At 42.8% G+C, this 20,742-nt stretch overlaps 1 protein-coding gene across 1 annotated transcript in view; it reads right to left on the reverse strand.

Annotated features, from left to right (window-relative positions):
• FAM13A (family with sequence similarity 13 member A) overlaps window positions 1–20,742 on the reverse strand; it is a gene marked incomplete at its 5' end in the record, with an annotated part of 122,084 nt that overhangs the window by 15,099 nt on the left and 86,243 nt on the right. Inside the window, 7 exons of the mRNA XM_082281222.1 lie at window positions 102–183; window positions 1,292–1,430; window positions 1,804–2,017; window positions 9,715–9,865; window positions 14,904–14,946; window positions 15,636–15,712; window positions 18,593–18,779. Coding sequence (XP_082137348.1) covers window positions 102–183; window positions 1,292–1,430; window positions 1,804–2,017; window positions 9,715–9,865; window positions 14,904–14,946; window positions 15,636–15,712; window positions 18,593–18,779 — 893 coding nt within the window. The remainder of the gene's footprint in view (window positions 1–101; window positions 184–1,291; window positions 1,431–1,803; window positions 2,018–9,714; window positions 9,866–14,903; window positions 14,947–15,635; window positions 15,713–18,592; window positions 18,780–20,742) is intronic.

Raw genomic sequence — 20,742 nt, forward strand, 5'->3', positions numbered from 1 at the left:
TTTAAAATGTGACAGTGACAGGATCACTGCCTCACATCAAATCCAAATGAGGCATAGTCAAGCTGCCCCCCTCCAAAGGTGCACCAGTGGTGGCTGCTCACCTTTAAGCTGCTTTCGGAATTTGGCCAAATCATTTGTCCATTTGAGGACTTCAGGGTTGGCTGCTTTGTCACTGTGGGAGGGCTGGGAGGAAAGAAAAGCCATGCTGAATCTGTGTTAAACCACCAGAAGACATTCACTGAAACAAGTGTGTGGCACAAAGGGGTACACTGGAATTTGGACCCAGCACAGAGCACAGGCACTGGCTTCTGACTGGCAGCTGCACACCTCTGACCAGCCCATTTCAGACCTTGCTTAAACTGCACCTGCCTGTCACAGCACTGTGTGCTAGGGGCATCATGAGATGGATTTTCCTTTTAGAAAACACAAAACATTTGATGGCAGTGATTAAGTTGTAGACGTGACTCAGAGGGCCGGATGCACCTTGTGTCTATTGTTTCCTAACAAGAGGGCACCTCCAAAACAGAGGAAACCTGGCATCAACAGTTGGAAAAGTGTTAGAACACAGGTATCCACACCAAAGGCTGCCTTACATCCAAACACATCAAAGTAACCCAAATGCCAGGCTACAGCAAGCTCTGGGCATTTCTTTCAGCCTCTTCTATTGCAGGCAGGACCTTTACAGTACAACTCTTTGCCATTTAGATAGCCAAAGATGCACACATGCAAAGCTTTATAGCTCCTTACAAAGCTTTCTGTGCATCGGAAGGGCATGTCAGGAACAATTAAGAGTTCAGCACACTGCTGCTGCTCAGTAGCACTTTACTGTGGTTCCTTGCTCAGGAATGAATGGCAGCTGCTCTCTCCCCTCTGCAGTGCACAGGTGTCCTGAGATTATCATCATGCAAATGAGATGAGCAACTGTGCTTCCCATATGCTGAACTTAAATAAACAAACAAACAAATTCAACACAGCTATTCCTACACACTGTCTTAAGCAGTGGTCAAAATCCTACAAGTTCATTAGCCTCCCTCTCTTGAGCTGCATGGATAGTGCATAATGCCTGGAAAGGTCATTTGCTTGGTGTGGATACACACTTTTGGGAGAGGGCAGCAGCTTTTTTGCTCCTTTTTTTCTCCCCTTTCCTCCTTATAAAAGCTTTCAAGCCCTCTGTATGTTTGGCATATTTCCCTGGTGTCCTTCTGTATGCTTGACCCACTTCCCTGGTGTCCCTTCCCTTTGCTGCTAATACATACATCTCCACATAAATGCTTAACTCCTAGAGACTCACTCTGTATTTCCTCTCCTCTTCAAATTTGTCCTCAAATCTCCTGATCTTTTTCTTCAGCCCCTGAATCCTCCGGGTGAGTTGTGCAGGGGTAAGGTCTTCTCTGTCATCTTCATAAGATCCTAAAGACGAACTCCGTCTCCTATGAAGAGCAGAGATTGCAGGAAGAGCTTATCCAAACAACCACAGTACATCTTGATGTAGAGAGGGCCACTTCAACTTTGTGTAAATAAAGGCAAAGCCCACAAAAGTGAGAATGCTATGTTGCTACTGTGCAGTGACAGAGAGCAAAAGATGCTCTAACAGCCTCTTTCAGCAACAGCAAGTCCCTAGATATCAATGCACAAACCCAGAAATTATTAACTACAAAGAACTTCTACAAAAATATCAGTTTCGTGTGAATAGGGACAGAAAGCCAACGCAGCACAGCTGATCCACAGAGATGCTGCCTGATGCAACTGTGCAAACCCTTTGCAGCTGGATGTGAAAGTCAGCACTGGCAAGTCACAACCCACCTCATGAAGGAATGAGAATTGGGAGGAGAAGGAGGCACTTCCGTATCATCCAGGTACTGCTGGCTCTGCCCATAGGCATAGAAGCGAGGGGACAGCATTGGATCGCTGTCCTCATCCAGAAGCTGGCGAATCAAGCGCCCGGCCTGCGGGGAAAGGCGAGCCTCATCTGAGTCTAAGCTGTCTCGCTGCCATGAGGAGAGAGCAGGGATGGGCTCTGGGAACAGTAAGACAAAGGCTGGTTTTATCGGGTTTGTTTTACACACAAGACAGACTCCAGGTAACTTTCTAATGAACCTTGACCAGCTCGTCCCGGACCGAGACTCTGGTCACCAGGCATTCTCTGGTCACTACTCGCATCTGCCCTGTGAGCAAAGCATTACAAAGCCTGCTCACAACAGGTAACCTACACAAATATAACTCATCTCTTAGGTGCAACAGAAAACTGCCCAAAAGCTGGCCAGGAACTACCATGGACTGACACCAAATGAGGCAATCACCAGCCAGCACCATTGAGGAAAAGGTTATACTGGACAGAGAGTATTATTGCACATGGTGCATAGAGTAGGCAATCAGATTCCAGAAGGAATTTTTTTCAGTTTCAGGATGTACAAGTGCTGTAAACCAAATTAAATGGTTCTCCCAGCACTCCAATGCAACCCTGTTGCCTGCTACTGGAAATTCAAAGCCTAGGAGTAAGCATAGGTTCTTCTAACCTGCAAGCAAAAGGTGTCTCACATTACCACCTGTTCCAAAGTGTGCTTAGCCCACATATTAACAATTACAGTAATATGATCTGAGTTTCTCCTTTTCCCTTTCTCATGCAATCCCGCTGCTTACAGCATGGTAGAAAAGTGAGGAAATCTTCAGCCCCCTGGACAACCTAACAAGCTAAAAGTAAAAGCAATGTTATACAAGGAGGTGGTGGAGTGGGAGAGAAAGAGAAACCCAATTTAGCATTGCTGATTAGCATAATAGAGCCCACAGAAAGCAACTGCCTCAATCTTGTGATCACTCCCTCCAGATGCCATAAGGAGTCCAACATTTTGTGTTCAGATAGTTTACTAAGCTGATTTGCATGCTCCTACTTAAACTGTCTAATCCCGTGGAGCTAAGAGGCAGGCTTTGAACTTACAAATCTAACAAACAGTTCTAGAGTCAAGTAACAAAACAAAAACCTTACAGAAAGCTCCCAGACCAGCCACAGAACTACGGACTAATTGTTTCCTGTGCCTAGTGTGGCTGGTCTTCATTCACAAAGAGAAGGGGCTTTTGAAGTTACCAGTTTATGAATCAAAAGCAGTGTTTCCTTTTGCTAAACAAGGTTAACATTTTCACAGTTCAGAGTGGATTGCATGAGGATTCCTCTGCAGAACCTCTGTGCTGTTTAACATTCCCCCTCTGTACAATTCGAGCAGTGCAAGATCACTGCCAATGCAGCAGGGACAGGCTCAGTGCTGTTTTGCCTGTACACATCTTCAAAAGATGCTCCCTTCCTTGTCCCTTCTTCCTTAGCACATGGATACAAATGGCATGCCTCTGCACAGAGGCTGGTGCTGCATGTACACTGATGCGCTACCCTGAACAGGATGACAGGAGGTTTTTGCACAAGCTTTTTGCATAACTGCCCCTCAAAGGTGGTGTGGTGAGAGAAGCACAAACAAACCTGCCTCACAGAGGCTACTTCCATGGGGTGTGCAAGTCCCAAAAGTGTATGTAGGCTGTTTTGCCATGTTTTGGAAAGCTTATGTAGCCTGTACTTCCTGCAGCTAATTTCTGAATAAAGAGGTTTTCTAAGCTCTGTTCAACCATGGCACTTTCTAATACCTGAAATATTTTGCATCCATTTCCCTCTCATGATTTTAGGAAGGGTCTCACAAGATCTTTTGTAGCAAAATAGAGGGCAATACAAAAGGGAAAAAATAAATATATTTGACTGGCAGGAATGAGAGTTAAACAATGCATGAAATTCTTCTAGACATCTCTCACTTCTAATTGAATACCCCTCACCCTCCAACAGAATTTCCTCTTGGAAATTGTTAAATAACACCTCCATGGGATTTACATAGATGGAATAAACTTAGAAAAAAATCAGGCATATTTAGCAGTAACTAAATTAAGCTTCTACCACACCAGCTAACAAAGCCATTATTAATCATGCATGATGCATGTGACTTTGTCCAAGGTGGATTTAAAACCAGATAGCACGCGACATTCAGGGAACTGCAATGGCTCAAAGAGTCTCTGATCAAACCCCAAAAGGCAGCAAAGCACTTTATGTAACCTAACTGAGACTGAGGTATGTCTACTTTCTATTTTGTTGATTTCAAAATACTCCCCCAAAACAGAAACTCCCATTTCAAAGGAGAAAGTGTTACAAAGGAGAGGGGGAAAAAAAAGTCCTAAAAGGAAAAATCAAATTTTAGACTAGATGGAAGAAATGGCTGCTACAGAAAATCATCTTTCTTTAACCCTTGCTCCTGGAAGTCCTGTCTCTATGGGTAATTTTGTTTCCCTTGCTGACCATACATATTTAGAAGACAAAACCTCATCTAGACACAAAATGGCTAGACCCCTGAGACCAACACAGCACTTCATCAAGGAACATATTTAGATATGTACAATTATGGATTTTATCTACATCAGATCATTAAGTGGACCAGAGCTGCAGTCCAACTGCCTTCTCTCTCCTGGTGGCCAGGTGCCAGGCACTTCAGCTGGAAGCACTGGAATTGCTGGATCACACAAATGCACAGGAACCTGCTGGTAATTTGCTGCTTTTTCTGTCAGTGCACAATCAATTAATTCATCTTTAACAGGATGCACAATATCTTTTGTTATTCATCTAGCCAAGATAGCTATCAAAGCACTGAGCTTTTTCTGAATACTGCTAAACTCCTGGACTGAATGGTTCAGTTTTGAAGTATCTGCTATGAAGTCCAGTTTTAAAGCATCCACCATAATGATTGATGTTGTCACCCCTTCCCCCTTCTCCTAACTGAAGGATAAAATCTCAGTAAAGAATGTAAACATTTCACCTTTTCTTTGCCACTCACTTGACAGAGCAGTCACACGTACTCCTCTTCTGTCCTGAACAGATCTCCCCTGCTCAGGCAAAACTCTCAGTTTTCTACTAATCTCCACATTTTTTCCATGTACTATTTCCTTCCCCCATTTTCCAGAATGGCAACTTTTAATTAAAAAAAAAAAAAGTGCGGGGGGGGGGGGGGTGGTGGTGGTGTGGTGGTGTGTGCAGAATGTTTACCCACCATGGCAGTACCAGCGCAGAGAAAGGGTGAAAGAATTTTTAATGTCTTGGTCAGACTCCCTAGGCATTTCTCTCAGGTATGCTGTCTCTAAGCCGGTGCAGAAGCAGTGAACTGTGTGCTGGTATCGAGTCTGCAGTCCTTCAGAAGGGCTACGCTCCCTCTCAAAATCCCACAACCAGCTCATCTTTCAGCAAAGCTGTCAGCCATCTGCCAAGCGTGGCTCTGCAGAGCTCCGCAGGCACACGGAGCATCGCCTGTGGCAATCCAGCCTCTCTGCCAACCTGCTGCATGGAGGGCTCGAGATTTTAATAAACCTGAACCATTAAGTGCTTCACACGAGAAGAAAGATTTATTCTACCAAACTGGTGTATTATTGGTGAGCTCCAAGCCATCTCACTGACAAAACCTGACTTCTTTTTATCACTACACTGTTTATTTGCCAGGGTTACTGGGGGCTGGAGGGCCAACAGAGTGGTGTCTACACACAAATACCATTTGAGGTGCAGCCAGCAAAACGCCACAGGCATCTCCTGTTTCCCTGTCTGCAGCCACACAGCTCATACATGCTGCTAACACTGCTTTTACACACACCCATCTGTCAAACAATCAAGGCCAAATCTTAGCTACTGTAAATTGAAGTAGGTCCAGAGGGATTAAAAAGTCTAAACTCATTACAACACCTGAGGTGCTAGTATCAAATGCCACTTGAAAGACTCCAGAAAGACCTCTCATAATGGAATGAATAAAGTAATTTAAAACCTCATCTAAAGCATTCACTAGCTCAGTAACAACCTATTTTCTTCATCTTATAAATAACTTCATGAAAATATCCTTGTTTGAATACATCAGGAGGCATTCTTCCTACACAGATCAAAAGAATAGCCCAAATACAGTGCCACCACGCCTTTTCACTTAGATGACACATCTCTCAGCTAGCAAACTTTGTATTTTGTTTATATCATGTCATAACAACAAAAATATAATTTTAATATTTTGATGCTATTCAGTAAACAATGCAATTTTTTTCCTATACTTAGTAATAAAAATAGAATGTGCTTCATCACCTTTTGATTTCTTAGGCTAAAGAGTGTTACACACAAATACACTGATCAATCTAAGTCCACAGTGTTGAAAAAAGGAAAACTAAATTCAGCTTCCCTTCTGCTATACTATATGGATTTTTATGCATTACTTTGGGTTTTTTTTCCCATGGGAAAGTATCATTTAAGTCAGTGTCAAAACCTTTTGTAGATCAGCTTGACCCTCAGGGTCTCAAGCGCTTGAACTGAAATCGTGTTTTTAACTTCTGCTTTTATTTATTTTTTTTTTAAGCTTGAAGAAAAATGCCTGCTGATTGTTTCATAAGTGCTTGTTACTGCAAACTCTGCTTGAAATCTCAGCTACAGAACTTTTTTAAAGTGTCAGTAATCAGGTGACATCAGCAGCAATCACACATCATATTGATTTACTGAACTGCCTGCTCAGCCCAATCTGCTGACAGGGCCAGCCGCTGCTATGGAGAGCAACATACTTCCAGATTTGCCTTGAGGACAGGATAGCAAGTTCTGGGCTTGAATTAGAAACATTTGGTGAGAAATCTGCACAACAGTGCTGGACTGTGACAGAACACTCTGTTCTCCTCAGTCACTGCACCCGATTCAAATGTAATCCCCAACAATTAGAAACCTTAGCTGTGGAAGCAGCTCTGAACAGCCTGCTCCCAAAGCCATCTCAGCTGGCACTCACTGACCAGCTGAGCAGGCAAACCCAGCAGTCAGACGTGACATCCCACAGGGACAGCTCAGTCCACACCCAGTGCGATAATAAGACTCCCTGATTCACACCTGCCAAATGCACGCCAGGAAAATACTCCTGGACCATGGGAAGTACACCGAGGCAAGGAGTTCAGCACTTGAATTTTGCTGGGGCACTGCTCACGCCCTGAGTACTGCGTCAGTAGCCTGATGATTCCTACACATGCCTCTATACTTAGCAGGTGAGGGGGATGCAGAGGGCGGGCACATGGCAAAGTGTGAGGCTATGTATTGCAGGGAGCAGGGAGAAAATGCCTCTGTCCTCTCTGTGCTCAGCTTCAGGTAAAGAGAACACAGCCTGAAGAAGTACAGCAAACCTCTCCTCTTGTGTACAGATTTGACTATGAGGTGAACATGATGGGAAAAAAATATCTGGTAGAAATTACTGCTAACGTAACATAAAAGGCATAGGACCCTGCAAGCGTACCTGGCAGCAGTTATCTAAATTCTGTGTCCCTGAACGAGGGTTTTTAAGGCAGCTCTGCTCTTTAAACAAGAGAGAGCCTGCCCGAGTGACAAATAAAAGCTAGTCAATGGACAAGGTTGTCTTGTGTAATTTTGTGCCCATTGTTCAAGGCTCTTTCCTAGCATTTGACTGGAGGCAGTGACAGCTACAGCTCAAGGCAAATCCTCAACCTGTAATTGTTCTCACATGTCACTTGTGAAAGTCCCAGCAGCTGCCCTGGTCACTAGAGGCTCTGTATTTCCTGCAGTATGATATAGAGGACCTTGACCCCAAACATCAGCTCAACTATGTCCTGAAAGAGTGGGTAATTTCCCAAGAGATGGACTCACCAAATTTGCTAGAGCAAAGCAATGAACACCTCAGTGCTAGGGCATTTGAAGGCACAGCCCTTTCTCCTTTTCGCTGGGGATGCAACCAGAGCTGTGGCATGGATCCTGCAGAGATGTGTGAAGGTTTGAGTGACTCAGGTTGGCTGGCAGAGAAAGGGAGGATGTCCTGGTTGCTAGAGGTGTGGATGGATGGCACAACCCTGCCCTGCAGAGCCAGTCTCAACAACAGACCCTGCTGTTAGCTACAAAAGCAGTCTGAGAGTGGATGTTAAGATATTCCTCTTCCTGGCTGCTGCAAGCTTGATTCTATATCCACAGCTAGGAAAGACTCAGTCTCTCCTTGCTGAGACACAGAAGGCACCATTTTGCTGCTGTTCACCCACACCAACAAAATGGTGATTCTGGAAAGCACGCACTTCAGAAGATGATGTCTCTCTCACCCCAGACAGCTGATTCTTTTGCAACTGCCCACCTCCTCCTCCTGTGAAATACACGTGAACAGAAGGGAGGAAGGAGGAATCAGAGAGAAGCACAGTCACATGTGCCCATAATCCTGTCTCATATTTGCAGGGCAAGAAAGCTAGAATCCAAACGTAAGAGCATGCCTACTAAGAGGGAGTTGTACCGAAGAAGCAACTTATTTCATACAATGGGAAAGCCTCTGGCAGACAGAAAGGAGCTGTGTTCTCCCCTTCATGCCTTCATATGACTCCTATTAGTAATGCAGGAAGGAAAAAAAAGGAGTCATTATTTCCAAAGGTTCACAGGAGGGCTGAAGCCACGCATCACCTCTGAGAACACGGACATGCTCACCCTAGCTTGAGAGCCTGCAGGGCTCTGCTAATTGGCACCTCAGCAAACATCCAGCAGCCAGGGCCACCTGGGAGCCCTTCTGTGGCGCTTTGATCAGCCATGCTGCATGTGTGGTGATTCCACCCAGGGAATCCCCACCTAGCAAGCAAATGGAAAAACTCCCTCCTGTGCATGGTGACTGCTTGCACAGCTGAATCAAAGGCAGCCATGGCTGCGGGTTTTCTTTACTCACGCCTGAAGTGTCATAACTACTCCCCTCCTAGAGGGAAAGGCAAAACACTGGATCATGTACGCTGTGGAGGCAGGAACAGAGAACTTCCCTTCACAGTGTTCCTCAGAAATTGTTATTTTAGAGCAGTGATTAGTTGCACATTTTCCCTCTCCTGTTTCATTAGAACACCACACTTGTGTTTTACTGCTTCTTCCCTGTCAAAACCCATCTCTCCCTCCTGGTGCATAAACTAACAGAATTATGGCTTGTACACAGACACGTACCCTGTAACTAGAAAAGGGTTTGATCCCAAAACTGCTGGACACCTTCATCTCATCTCAATTTCAAATGAAATTAAGGCTCATGGCACCCACAGAGTTTGCCCAGATTCCCACTCTTACGTGAGTAAGTACAAATAGCCAACCAAGCATGCATTCTGGAGAGGAGAGCTAAGAAATACTATCAAAGCAATTTAAATGACATACAGTCAATTTAACATTGCCATTTGAGCTGGTGATCAGAATTCTTTCACAGCATACACGAAAAGAAAAGTTGTTTGTAAGATGAAGTAACAGATAGACAGCATTTTTTACCAGCTGTGCTTTTCAGGTCTGAATCATTATTTCCAAATAGTGACTGAAGAAGAAAAGTTATTTTTTAGACTGTGAAATACTCAGTTGCTTTGAAGTGTAGGGCAGTCTAGCTTAATTACTCAATGACCTGCCACTAAGAAATAAGGTATCTTGAAACATTTAGGGACTTAACAGCACTAAACAGAACATGAAATAACTTCAAGAATAAAACATTTAATTTTCCCCCTCTAAGTGACAATTAGAGCTAGTACCATTCAGTATTTGCTTCCAGTTTCTCCAAACTTCCAGTTCTATATTCAGGACAAAGTTGCTTTTCTATTGTTTTTAGCAAGAGAACATGATCACATAAAGATCCACCCAGCCCACTCAGGTTTCCCTCTCTCATTTCACTCACACAACCAGCCATCACACAATCCTACCTTCCCAGTTGTTGTCATCACACAATGATGTTAAATCCAGCCGAGGCACTTCAGATACAAAGCTGTTTTCCTGATCATCAGCATCTTGATTTCTTTGCAACTTGTTTTCAGGCATGCTTGGATGTTCTTGAATCTTCATACTTGAAGTCAGCTATGTTCCCATACACCCAAAGAAATGAGAAAGGAAAAAAAAAAAAAAAGTTTCAGGATGCAGAGGGGGAAAAAAAAACCCCTGCAGTCACAGCAGCAGTAAGCTCATGCCTTTAGCTAAAAAGATCCAGACAGACCCTGGTGTTTCCAGCTCCAAATCCAAACCCCTTGCTTGGTGACCCCTATGTACTAATTGCTCACTCACACCAGTAAAAACATCCGTCCATCTGCCTTCCTTGAATTTTTCCTTCTTTAGAAAGCTACCGCAAGTTCCTGAGACTGCCTGCCCTGACAACTGCATGCAGCTGAGAAAGCCTCCAGTAGTGGATTTGGATGAAATGGGAGGGAGGGAAGCAGGGAGGCAGAGAGAAAGGGAGAGGGAGGGGGTGGCTGCGTACACTTCCTACAGGAGCGCAACTCCTTCGAGCAACAACAAAAATGCTGCTGCTGCTGCTGCGAGGCTGTAGCAATATGGTGCCTTCTAAAAAGCAGGCACCAGAGCTCCTGAGGCAGCAGCAGCAGCCGCAGCCAGCCAGCAGTGCAGGCTACATACATGAATGCTCTCATGCAGGCTGTGCTGGCTCAGGTCAATTAGTGCCAGCTAAGCTGTGCTGGCTGCACATTCCCCGATTTCCTGTGGTTGTTTTCTAGCTGGGCGTGGGGAGAGCAGAACTATTTATGGAGGAGCTCTGGGTATTAAAGCAGTGTTGCGCAAATCCAAACGGCAGTAGGGTTTGGCATCTCAGCTGGAAGCAGTGTGGACTCTGGGAAAACGCCAAAAAATTCACACAAGCATCCAGTGACTTCAGAATAAAAAAAACAAAAAAGGCAGAATTCTGTCAAGTAAATGATTCATCAACTAGTACTACCTAGAAGCAAGTGCTGTTTGTCTCAGCACTGTTCCCCCCTGCACATACCACACGTCGTGTGCGTTTACACAGAAATGCCTGCCATTCCCACAATCCAGAGACACAGTGCGCGTGTCTGCGACAGTGCCTGACGAGACAAGCGCTTCTGTCACTCCAAAATAAATTAGCTGTAATGCCTCACAGAGAGCAGCAGGGAAAAGGAAGTGTAATGCATGTACATGTAGTGTGATATGTATAAACCCACCAACAAACACAGAGCTAGCTGAATAGAAAGGATTACGTTACTACATAAACTATTTGGATTTGTTAAGAACAGCTTAGGCATAATTCTGTCAGATATAGTCCAGTGGGCAGTCAGCATGCAGATTCTCCCTCTGCAAGTATTCTGAAAAACCTAGTAAACAGTCTGCATATTCTGATACATGAAGAAAACGGGCTAAAAGAAAATAAGCAGTATTTCTGGACCTATTTTCTTTGTGAATCCAGAAGCACGGCCCAACGCTTCAGTATCCTTAGCACACGCCACTAAGGCACATTTATTTTTTTTCATCTGCAGAAAGCTAATGATGTGTTTGGTGCATTTTTTCCCTTTTGAGGAGAGAAAAACAAGTAACTTTCATTAAGAGGGAAAAAAGTTGCCCAGTAGACAAATCATATGAATAAATGTTTTTATCTGGATTCAATTCCATCAATCCCTGCAATTGAACAGGGTGCTAAATAATCTCATCTAGGCCTCCTTTCCCACAAAAGGTTGGATCAGATGATCCTTTTGAGGTCCTTTTCAACCTGGGCTGTTCTACAGTTCTAAAAATCTGGGTGATGAATACACTGGTATTTGTAAAGAGTGTTCTGCATTGTATTTGTGTAAGGTGTGTATTTCCTGTTCGTTTCAATAAATGGCCTTTTTGAAACATTATAACAAAATGAAACACTAGGTGACAGCTTGCCAAGCACTAATAACTCTGCAGCTTGACACTAAATCTGATTACAAATGTGTTTATTGTGAGAGCTGTACATGGAAAAATGCTAATTCACCGTTCAATATCTTTTAAGCTGCTTCCAAGTTGGGAGGACTTAAGTATTTCTCCACGGTCCATTGACAGATTTCCTGCCAGGATCTAAATAGTCTGCACCTCACAAAGACTGATCAGTGGCCAACTGTACCAGTTGATAAAACTCCTTGTAAATTGCCAACATAGTATTTAAAAGTGATATTTTAAGGCAAGGAAAGAAATAAAGCACTGAGTTTCAAAATAGGTGCTATTTTTAATAACAAAGTGTGAAGAGAGGAACGTACCTAGATTTTAATAATTTCAAAGGGAGCAACCTGAGAATACCATCTCATCACCACTACTGATACTAATTAGAGATAAATGTCTTTCTATGAAGAGTGTACAGTCTCCTGACTTATTAAGGCTCTTAAAAGATATCTGTAGCAGATATAAGAGCACTTCCCAGACAGGTGAACATTTCCATTACACATATATTAGAAAGATTGTATCTACATCTTCTTCCTCCTAAAGTCATTTCAGTTGCTGGAAATATTTAAAAGCTGTTTAAAAACAGGCCTGTGCTCTGCCTGCAGCCAGTTATTCTCCTTTCCTTGCTCACTGATGTAGGCTCTAACACAATGAATAAATCATTAGGTGTTCTGAAGAACAACAGTGGTACAAACCCAGGAGACTCAAGAAAGCAGATGTTTAACTTCCTTTGCATTAATACTCCAAACCCATAGGGGTAGATAATTCAGTATTCCCATCACTTATTTTCCTTTTTGATTTCCTGACACCACCAGCTGCCATCCTCTAGGAAAAGAATCAAGTAAGGGAGAAACATTTTGCTTTAGATATGGATGTGCCACAATTTCTTACAAACCAAAGGGGCAACATATTGATGATGTTGGTAACAGCTGGCAGTCATAGTTCACTGCAGATATTACATAAATGACCACAAAGAAAGATCTTCAAAGCAGCTGCTTCAATTCTGCTTTTTAGAAGCTGCTTCTGCAGCTATGCTGTGCAGGAACCAGTAACTACAGATCTAAGTAGCCTGGGGATAAGTCAGCTGCATTCATTCTCCCTGCTCCAATGGAGATTCAGCATAAAGAGCAGCTCAAACAGCAAGAAATAAATGGCAACAGAAAGACTTTTAAATTCTGATCAGGAAGTTGTATTCTGTTCAATTACCTGTGGATTCCAATCATCTCTATATTAAAAGGCTTGCTTCCCCTACATCTGATCTTCCATTACAGCCACAAGCAGGAAGCATCCTTAAGCACATTTAAGGAATACAACCTGATTCAAGAACACAGCCATTCTGCTGCCTTCCTCCTACCTGAGCCATGCCAACACCCCTCTACACTTGCTGCCATGTTGGTATGAATCTTAAATACTTGTCTCTTATCAAAACTGGGGTACTAGAAACCTTTGGTTTTCACCCTGGAGCTTAGCTACTTCCAAGGGCAGATTATGAAGGTTACAAAACCACTGAAAATTCATTTGGGGCTTCTGTTTCAAGGTATTTTTACAGCCTCATGAAGACCCAAGTCAGCACAACTGGTAGCTATGGCAAATTCTGAATACTTTTCCTAATATCTTCAGACTGGAGATAGGGTGAGAAAAAGAAAATAATAAGAAAATCCCTGTCCCTTCTTCAACCTGAATGAGCTGTTTGTTATGAAACATATGTCTTTAAGCTGCCCTAAGCAAAATGCAAGGAATAAGGGGCAAGGAATGTAAAACAACTCTGCAGGAATGTAACATTTTCTTGACCTTGTAATTCCTATATAACACCACCTCTGGGTTAAGGTCCTCTCCTGCAGCTAAAATTTTACACTTTAAAACTTTTCCTAAAGCAAAGTTTATTTTAAAATTATGATTTCATATTCAAATGTATCTCCATCAGGCTAATTTAAAAGCTTAATAGGAGTACTGTGTGGCATGGCAGCAACAGCAGCTTTTCCATGTGCAAGTGGGTATGTGAGGAACAAGGCATTGCAAAATCTAGACTCTGGAAAATACAACAGCTCACGAGCAAGTGCAAGGGATTACTGACCCTCTGGGAGCAAAGTAGGAGATCTGGGTAAGCCCAGTCAGAGCAATGATCAAAGGCAGCCCTCAACACCCTTTGCAGGGGCTACATATTTCAGGGTCCCACAAACTTCGCCAGCTACCACACAGCTGGTCAGAGCTCAGCTGCTAGCAACCTTTTACCTTTCCTGCTATGTGGAAATAATTCCTACCAGAAGTGCAGTCTTCCAAAGGCAATAAATGTATACTGGCTTTTGTTTTTAAAAGAAACACAAGAAGAGTCTAATTTAAAAGTATTACCAGCCTTCAATCAACTCCAAACAGCCAGAGAAAGCAGTGTCTACAGCTGCTTTACTGTGTGCATTTAAAATGGATGCACAATGAGGGAGAGGTACCTCACATAATCCTCCCCAGTATTTTAAATGCTTGGCTGTCTAGAGGTGTTTTAAGCAAACCCAAATGAGCCAGTGACTGCAGTGGCCACAACCTAACCCAACCCCAATCTTTGATTTGTTTAACAGTCAGATGAAAAAACACCATAAAGCCAGTGCAGGAAGTTTGTGTGTGTGTGTGTGTGTGTGTGTGTAAGAGAAACAGAAAGCTGGGGGAAAAATTGTTGCCATCAACGCCACATCTCCCCGCCCCTGACATCCACCCCAGCCATCAACTCTTAGAAAGAAGCAGGAGGTGATCCTGAAATGGATTACAGACACCTACGTTCAAAAGCAACAGGCTGCATTGGGAAATGATAAATAAAAGACCAAAAGATTTTAGAGAAATCAAGAGAGACAAGCTAATCTTACCACCCTGGCAGATAAGCAGTCAGATGCCCTGTCTGCCATTATTAATAAGGGAACTTCACATCACTTAAACCACAGCGCTGACTTCAGCGATCTTTCCCTTTTTGGCAAGGAGGGATCAAAGGGACTGAAGCAGACACTATAAGACTCCCCAATGGCTAAGAGGCTCCCTAAACTATGTAAATAAAAAGCAGAGTTGAGGGACAGGAAAATGTACATGCTAACTCCATTTCTCTTGTGAAAACAGAACTATATGCATAACTACTTGTCTCTACTTAATAAAATGCTTTTAGAGACCACAAAACTGAAACACAAAAAAACAACAAAAAAAAAATACCAACCTGAGAATGCCTGAAAAAAACCTCATCGTTTTCACTTTCTTTGCTATAAAGAAAAACCAAGAACAAACCAATGTATTACAAACACAAAACCAGACTTGTCTTGTAACAAAAACAAGCAGGACTTCTGCACACAAAGGTTTTTACATTCTTGCACACTCAGTAATTCACACAGTAAATGAAGGGACACTCAGGGCTGCAGCACTTCAAGCTGCTAAACTATGCATTTTTTTGCTTCCTCTCAGGAGCTATTTGAGAATAATGTCATTTAATTCCAGTGCCCTTAATTCTCCCAACAAATGTAACTGTTGAGAGAAATTGTCATCTCAGGTGAGCAGAGTGAGGCTGTACAGCTCTTGCAGAAGAGTGAAGCACAAGGGAAAGGGCTGGATTCCCAATCCAGAGGCCAGGTAAGACAGGCCTTGCGGTCCTGTGTGGAGCATGCTGGTTCAGGTGCTCCACAGCTGATTTCTTTTCAAGTCTGCACCATCAGCACCTTCAGTAACATTCCTGTCAGGCTGGGAAAAGAGCCTTGGTGGCATGTGCTGCAGGGCAAAGCCCACACAACACACACACTGCCTCCATGAAGCTCTGCTTGGAAGTTAACGTGGTGGGCAATCTGTTCTGTGGCATAACTGTCACCCCCACAGCCTGTGGTGGAAGATCTCTCAGGCTGTACTACAACCACAGGGAAAGGAAAACATATATATATATAAAAAATAAAATTAAAATCACCTTTCTTCAGATAAAATTTCCATGTCATCAGGTCCTGTTCTGTCTATAGGCTTGGATGAGCTAAAGCTTTCCATACTCTGCAATACAGTAAATATTAAAGCAGTAAGATATATATGAGAAACAGATTCAAGCTGCAGGCCATTAAACAGATCAAATACAGAAATATCCAAGAGGACTTCTACGAGAAAGGTAAAACTCACACTACTGCCCGCTGCACAAAACAAACCCCACACTTTATTGCCCATAAACTGCAAGAAAACCCAACTGCTCACTGCTTCATCTCTTTCATCAGACAACCTCAAAATGTCAAAACAGAATAATGCTGCACAGTATCCCGCCAGCTCCCATTTTACAGACTGACAGACAACCTAAGCTTGGGAGTAATTCTTTGGTCTATGCAACTCCTGTAAGAGCAGGCAGCAAAATCCACATCAACCTCTCAGCAGAACTCCTTATGTTCATGTTAGAGAACACTCCACTTCTCAGACAAACCCTTCCTTAGTTTCTTCTTAAGGAGGCATAAGAATGCAAAGAGACCGCAAAGATGTAATACTGGGCCAATATGAATGGAGGGCAAGAAATCCAACTGGTTATGACCACTTCTTCTGAGATTTGTCTTGACTACCATTAAGAACATTAACACTGTTGAGTACTGTGAGGATAAGCCATGTATCCACTTCAAGCCCATGCCCAGGAGGCTTTCAACTCTGGGTTTTGGGCAAGTCTGTCTCAAATAGGAGGAAGAGTGGTTCCTGCCCTGGAAACTATGTGCACAGACTTCTTGGGGCGGTCACAGCCCTCTCTCACTTGCTCCACCTCCAGCCCCATAAGGTAACACAGGTCAGTCATCCCAGCCTTGCCTAATTTGATTCTTTAAGTCCTATTGGTACCTGGCTACCATGTCCCTGAAATGCAGTTACAAGCTTTTAATGCTTTGTGGTTGGTTTGCCCGGGAGTCTAAGTGGAACTGACAGTTTTTCCACTGCTGACTGTGCTTTTGAGCCAGATGCAATCAGACAGCTAAGAGGAAAGCTTCCACACACTCTCCTACATACTCTCTCAGGCTTTGAAAAAAAAGGAATGCTCAGAAAAGGGTGTTTAAGGAGAGACAACATTACAAACTTGTTTACATGACAAAGGCCTATTAGTAAATGCTATGGCGCATGTTGCGTTATACTCCAAGGAGGTAGCCTAATTGGGGTTATTATTTGATGTGTAAAGGTGTAGCCAAAAGAAAGCTAAACCACCACACATCCTTCTGGCAATCTCTGAAATGCAAGTATGTAATAAGCATACTCATTAAAACTTAAAAAGCAGCTTCTGCTCTTCCAAAACAATAGCACCATGCTCTCTGCAAGACATTTCATAATTGTACTTGCAGTTGATGATTCCACTGTGACATTCCCTATAGCAGAGCAAGCAAGAACCACACTGATGGTCATCTTGGTCAAAGTGCTTTTAAGAGTAGTTCATTTTATATTCATTTCAGCCTTTGCTCTTCAAGATACCCAAAAATGAGGGGCAGGGTAAAGTCCAATGGACACAGCTAAGTTTGAGGACATGTCTTCTGGGCATGTTTGAAGACTTCATGAATGTTTTTCAGGTCCACAGCCAAAGTGGACACTTCTGTCATTAATTCCTTTCCTAAATACTGAGAAAAATTTTCATTTACATTGAAACTGCTTTACACTCCACAGGCACAAAGAAAAGGTACTGAAAAGATCATAAGCACTAGACCTTTGCTTATCTTAAAGTACATTGCTACAAGCAAAGACAGAAGTGTGAATGTGTCTATCTCACTCTGCTTTCATGAAGTATCACATGAGAAGATTATGGATACTGAGCACTAAATTTAATGAATTGAGCACAGAGTACAATTTTTGGCATCTTGCCCTCTTTTTATCATAAAGAAAAGCAAATCCACCCCTCTCTAGAATCTCTGCACAGGGCAAGAACATCAGATTGTTGCAATTTTGTGATCTAAACAAAATGAGTCCAAACACAATATCACATTGAGAACTTGCTTTCAGCAGGCTCTAAAACTTAATCAAGCACCAGGAAATGCCCTATAGCTCAGGACTGTTGTTTTCACACAGCTCATGCTGTTCCTGTTAACCATGCAATGGTTAATTTGATTCTTTAAGTCCTGGTTGGGGCAGGCATAGCACTCCTGCCACTGCATGCAGACCTTGCACTGAAGCAAAGCGTGGTTTCTCAGCTGCTGACACTCCCGTCAGTGTTTGCTGTGGCTGAGAGGGAAGGAGGGTGCACCAGTTTTATTCTACAGCTTGTAGAACTCGACAAACTGTCTTCTACTGTGAAGGTCACACAAGAATATGCTGGGAAAGTTCTACAGTATTCCAGATTTTTACAACGTTACAACAAAGTCATTCATCTCCTCAGTAAAAGGTGGATAGAGGGATCACCTTTTGGACCAACACACATCAAAGTGCTTTCCAAATTGCAAACACCACAATAAAACACAGGCTTTAGGGCAAAGACATAAAACACCTTTGCCACCTCATTGTCAAGTAGACACTTGAAATCTAGTTTCAGAACTTAGCAGGAATATAAAAATAAACTTGACCTGAACATAAGAACCTACATCTAAGTTCCAAACTCCTCGCAAGGCTTTTGAAAGACTGGGAAAAAGACATATTTCCTTTTATGCTTTCCAAAATACTTCACTGAACTCAAAAGAAAAAGCAAAAGGCTGTAGAAAGAGAAAATGACTATACATGGACTAAGAGGATTGTAGCAGAAATATGACTTCTCAGTTGCCTTATCACAAGGGTTACAAGCGTGGGATCCAGTGTTTCCCATGGTCCAAAATAGGCACTTAAGCCTGTACTGCAGGCAAAAAAGTCTACCTAAAGGAACCAGATGTGCACTGAAACAAAAAAAGAGTTTTTACCATTCTAGTAACAGGCATCAAATAGTACAGCATGCTGGCTTACCACAGGACTGTCCTGGTTGTCATTAAGCTCTGAAAGCTTAGTGCTGGATTTCTGCCGTTTTGATTTATTCCTTTCACTAAGGTATCCAGAGCCGGTGTCTTGTAATTTTTCTACATCTTGAGCAGCTAGAATACAATCTTCAAGACTGCTGAATCCAGAGGGAATGTTTTCTTTGTTGACAACTTCCCTAAAAAGAAAAGGGACATTACAACAAGAGGTTGTTTAAAACATTCTCTTGCTACATTTATGGTAGCAATAGAGAACTACATCATGCTGACTGGGGCAGTTCCAGCAACAGCATCTATTCCCTATGAAACCAGTATCTCTGGTTCTTCCCAATGCAGCCAAAAACACACACTGTGTAACGCTAAATCCCACTGAGGAGCAAAAACCAAGTGTATACACCTCAGGTGAGAAAGTTGTGAGGATCAATGTTTGGAATTTGATTCACTTCCCACTAAACCCAACACACAGAAGCCTTCACATGGAAGCTGGACTAGCCCCTGGCTGCCTGTGGCATTTTTACAGAGAGTATGAAGCATATTTTCCTTTGAGACACGTGCTTTTAATTTAGAAAAGTGATTCACAGCTGCGGTCCGAGGATCTCCTTTGGTGCATGACACCGCATAATTTGCCCTCTTACTCACAACTCTCAAATGCAAGAGCAGGACTGTGGTGCTTTAGCCAAATGCTTGATTTCCATTTGGGAATTACACTAAACATAAAAGGGAATGTATCTCTGCAATGGCAACATGACTGCCAGTACAGAGGACTGTTTTGCTATGTTGGGAAGCGAATGGGACAGCCAGCCCTAAGTCATCACGTGATGCACTTGGACTCTCTGGGCTTGCAGGGTTTGTGCATGTTTACCAAAAGCCTGGCATATGGCTTATCTTGCCCTGTTGGATCCTTCAGCAGGCAGCTTTTCATATACCACTTGTTTAGTAGTCTTCCCTTTACTTTGTCCAACAGTGAAGATGCACACACACATCACAACACTATGGGAACAGGAGAAACACAAGGCACCTCATTTAGCCAGAGGCTAAAGGCAGCTTGCTTACACTTGACACTGAAACTGGAGCATTTGCTAACTCTGTGTGGCTGTCTTACACAGTGCTGTGAAACTCCAAAGCCTGCTTCCATGAAGAGCAGGAGAATTCATCTAGACTTGACTGGTGTGATAAGAAACCAGTTACTCTGCAATATCTGGACAGTGTCAGCATGGCAAGTATTCAGAACAAAAACAAAACTAGAAGGTTCCAGTGACTTTCTAGATCAGAGATCTCTTTTGTTGGTGGAAAAGAGATATAAAGAGGTATGATAAATCTCTAACTAAACTTCTAAGATTTGCCTTACTGGAAGTTTTTACAAACCCCTCAGCAGACCAATTACACATACAGAGCCTGTAGACCATGTAATCTTCAAAGCCTGGGAGTTCACCTATATGATTATGTGATAAACACTCTTCCTGCCTGTAGTCCCATTTTGTGACATTACAAATCCTCTTGTGATCCATCACAAGGCAAGGAGATGAAGTCACTGACAATCAAAAAAACAACACAAAGACATTTTGAAAGGAATCCTAAATTTCAATAATTTACCCAGAGAAATCCCAGCAATCTGACCTAAGGGAACCAGGGAAAACAATTTGGACCATAGCCAGCATTCAAAACTTTCAATGTGCTTTAAATCCTTGGCTCCAGCTTTCTGGACTGAGCCTGTATAACTGTGTCAATCGTATCTAGAGGCCACTCTGTAACACAAGGTTGAAGAAAAGCCCCGCAGTACTATATGCTTCCAAACACGTACACTAGCCAGTCTCTGACCTACTTACCTGAGAAGCCTGTCAGCAGGGCTACTTAACAAGAAAAACTGCTTTAGAGCTGCTGCCAGATACTCTGGTGACTTGCAAGTACCAATTTCCCAGGCCACCTTTACAGTGTATTTTGATTCACTATGAAAATGGCACCTTTTTTTTTTTTTTTGGTAACTATAGATTTTTTTGTACAACAGTAGCATTGACAAATTTTGGGATATTTGCAATATTAACACGAGTTATCAATGGCTATGCACCTGTATTAAAGTAGCTTCATACAGGAAGGTACAGATCCAATAGAATTTGGGGAATTGAGCACCCAGGAACAACAACA

This window comes from Coloeus monedula (genome assembly GCF_965178545.1).
Source record: "Coloeus monedula genome assembly, chromosome: 5".
In the NCBI taxonomy this organism is placed as follows: Eukaryota; Metazoa; Chordata; class Aves; order Passeriformes; family Corvidae; genus Coloeus; species Coloeus monedula.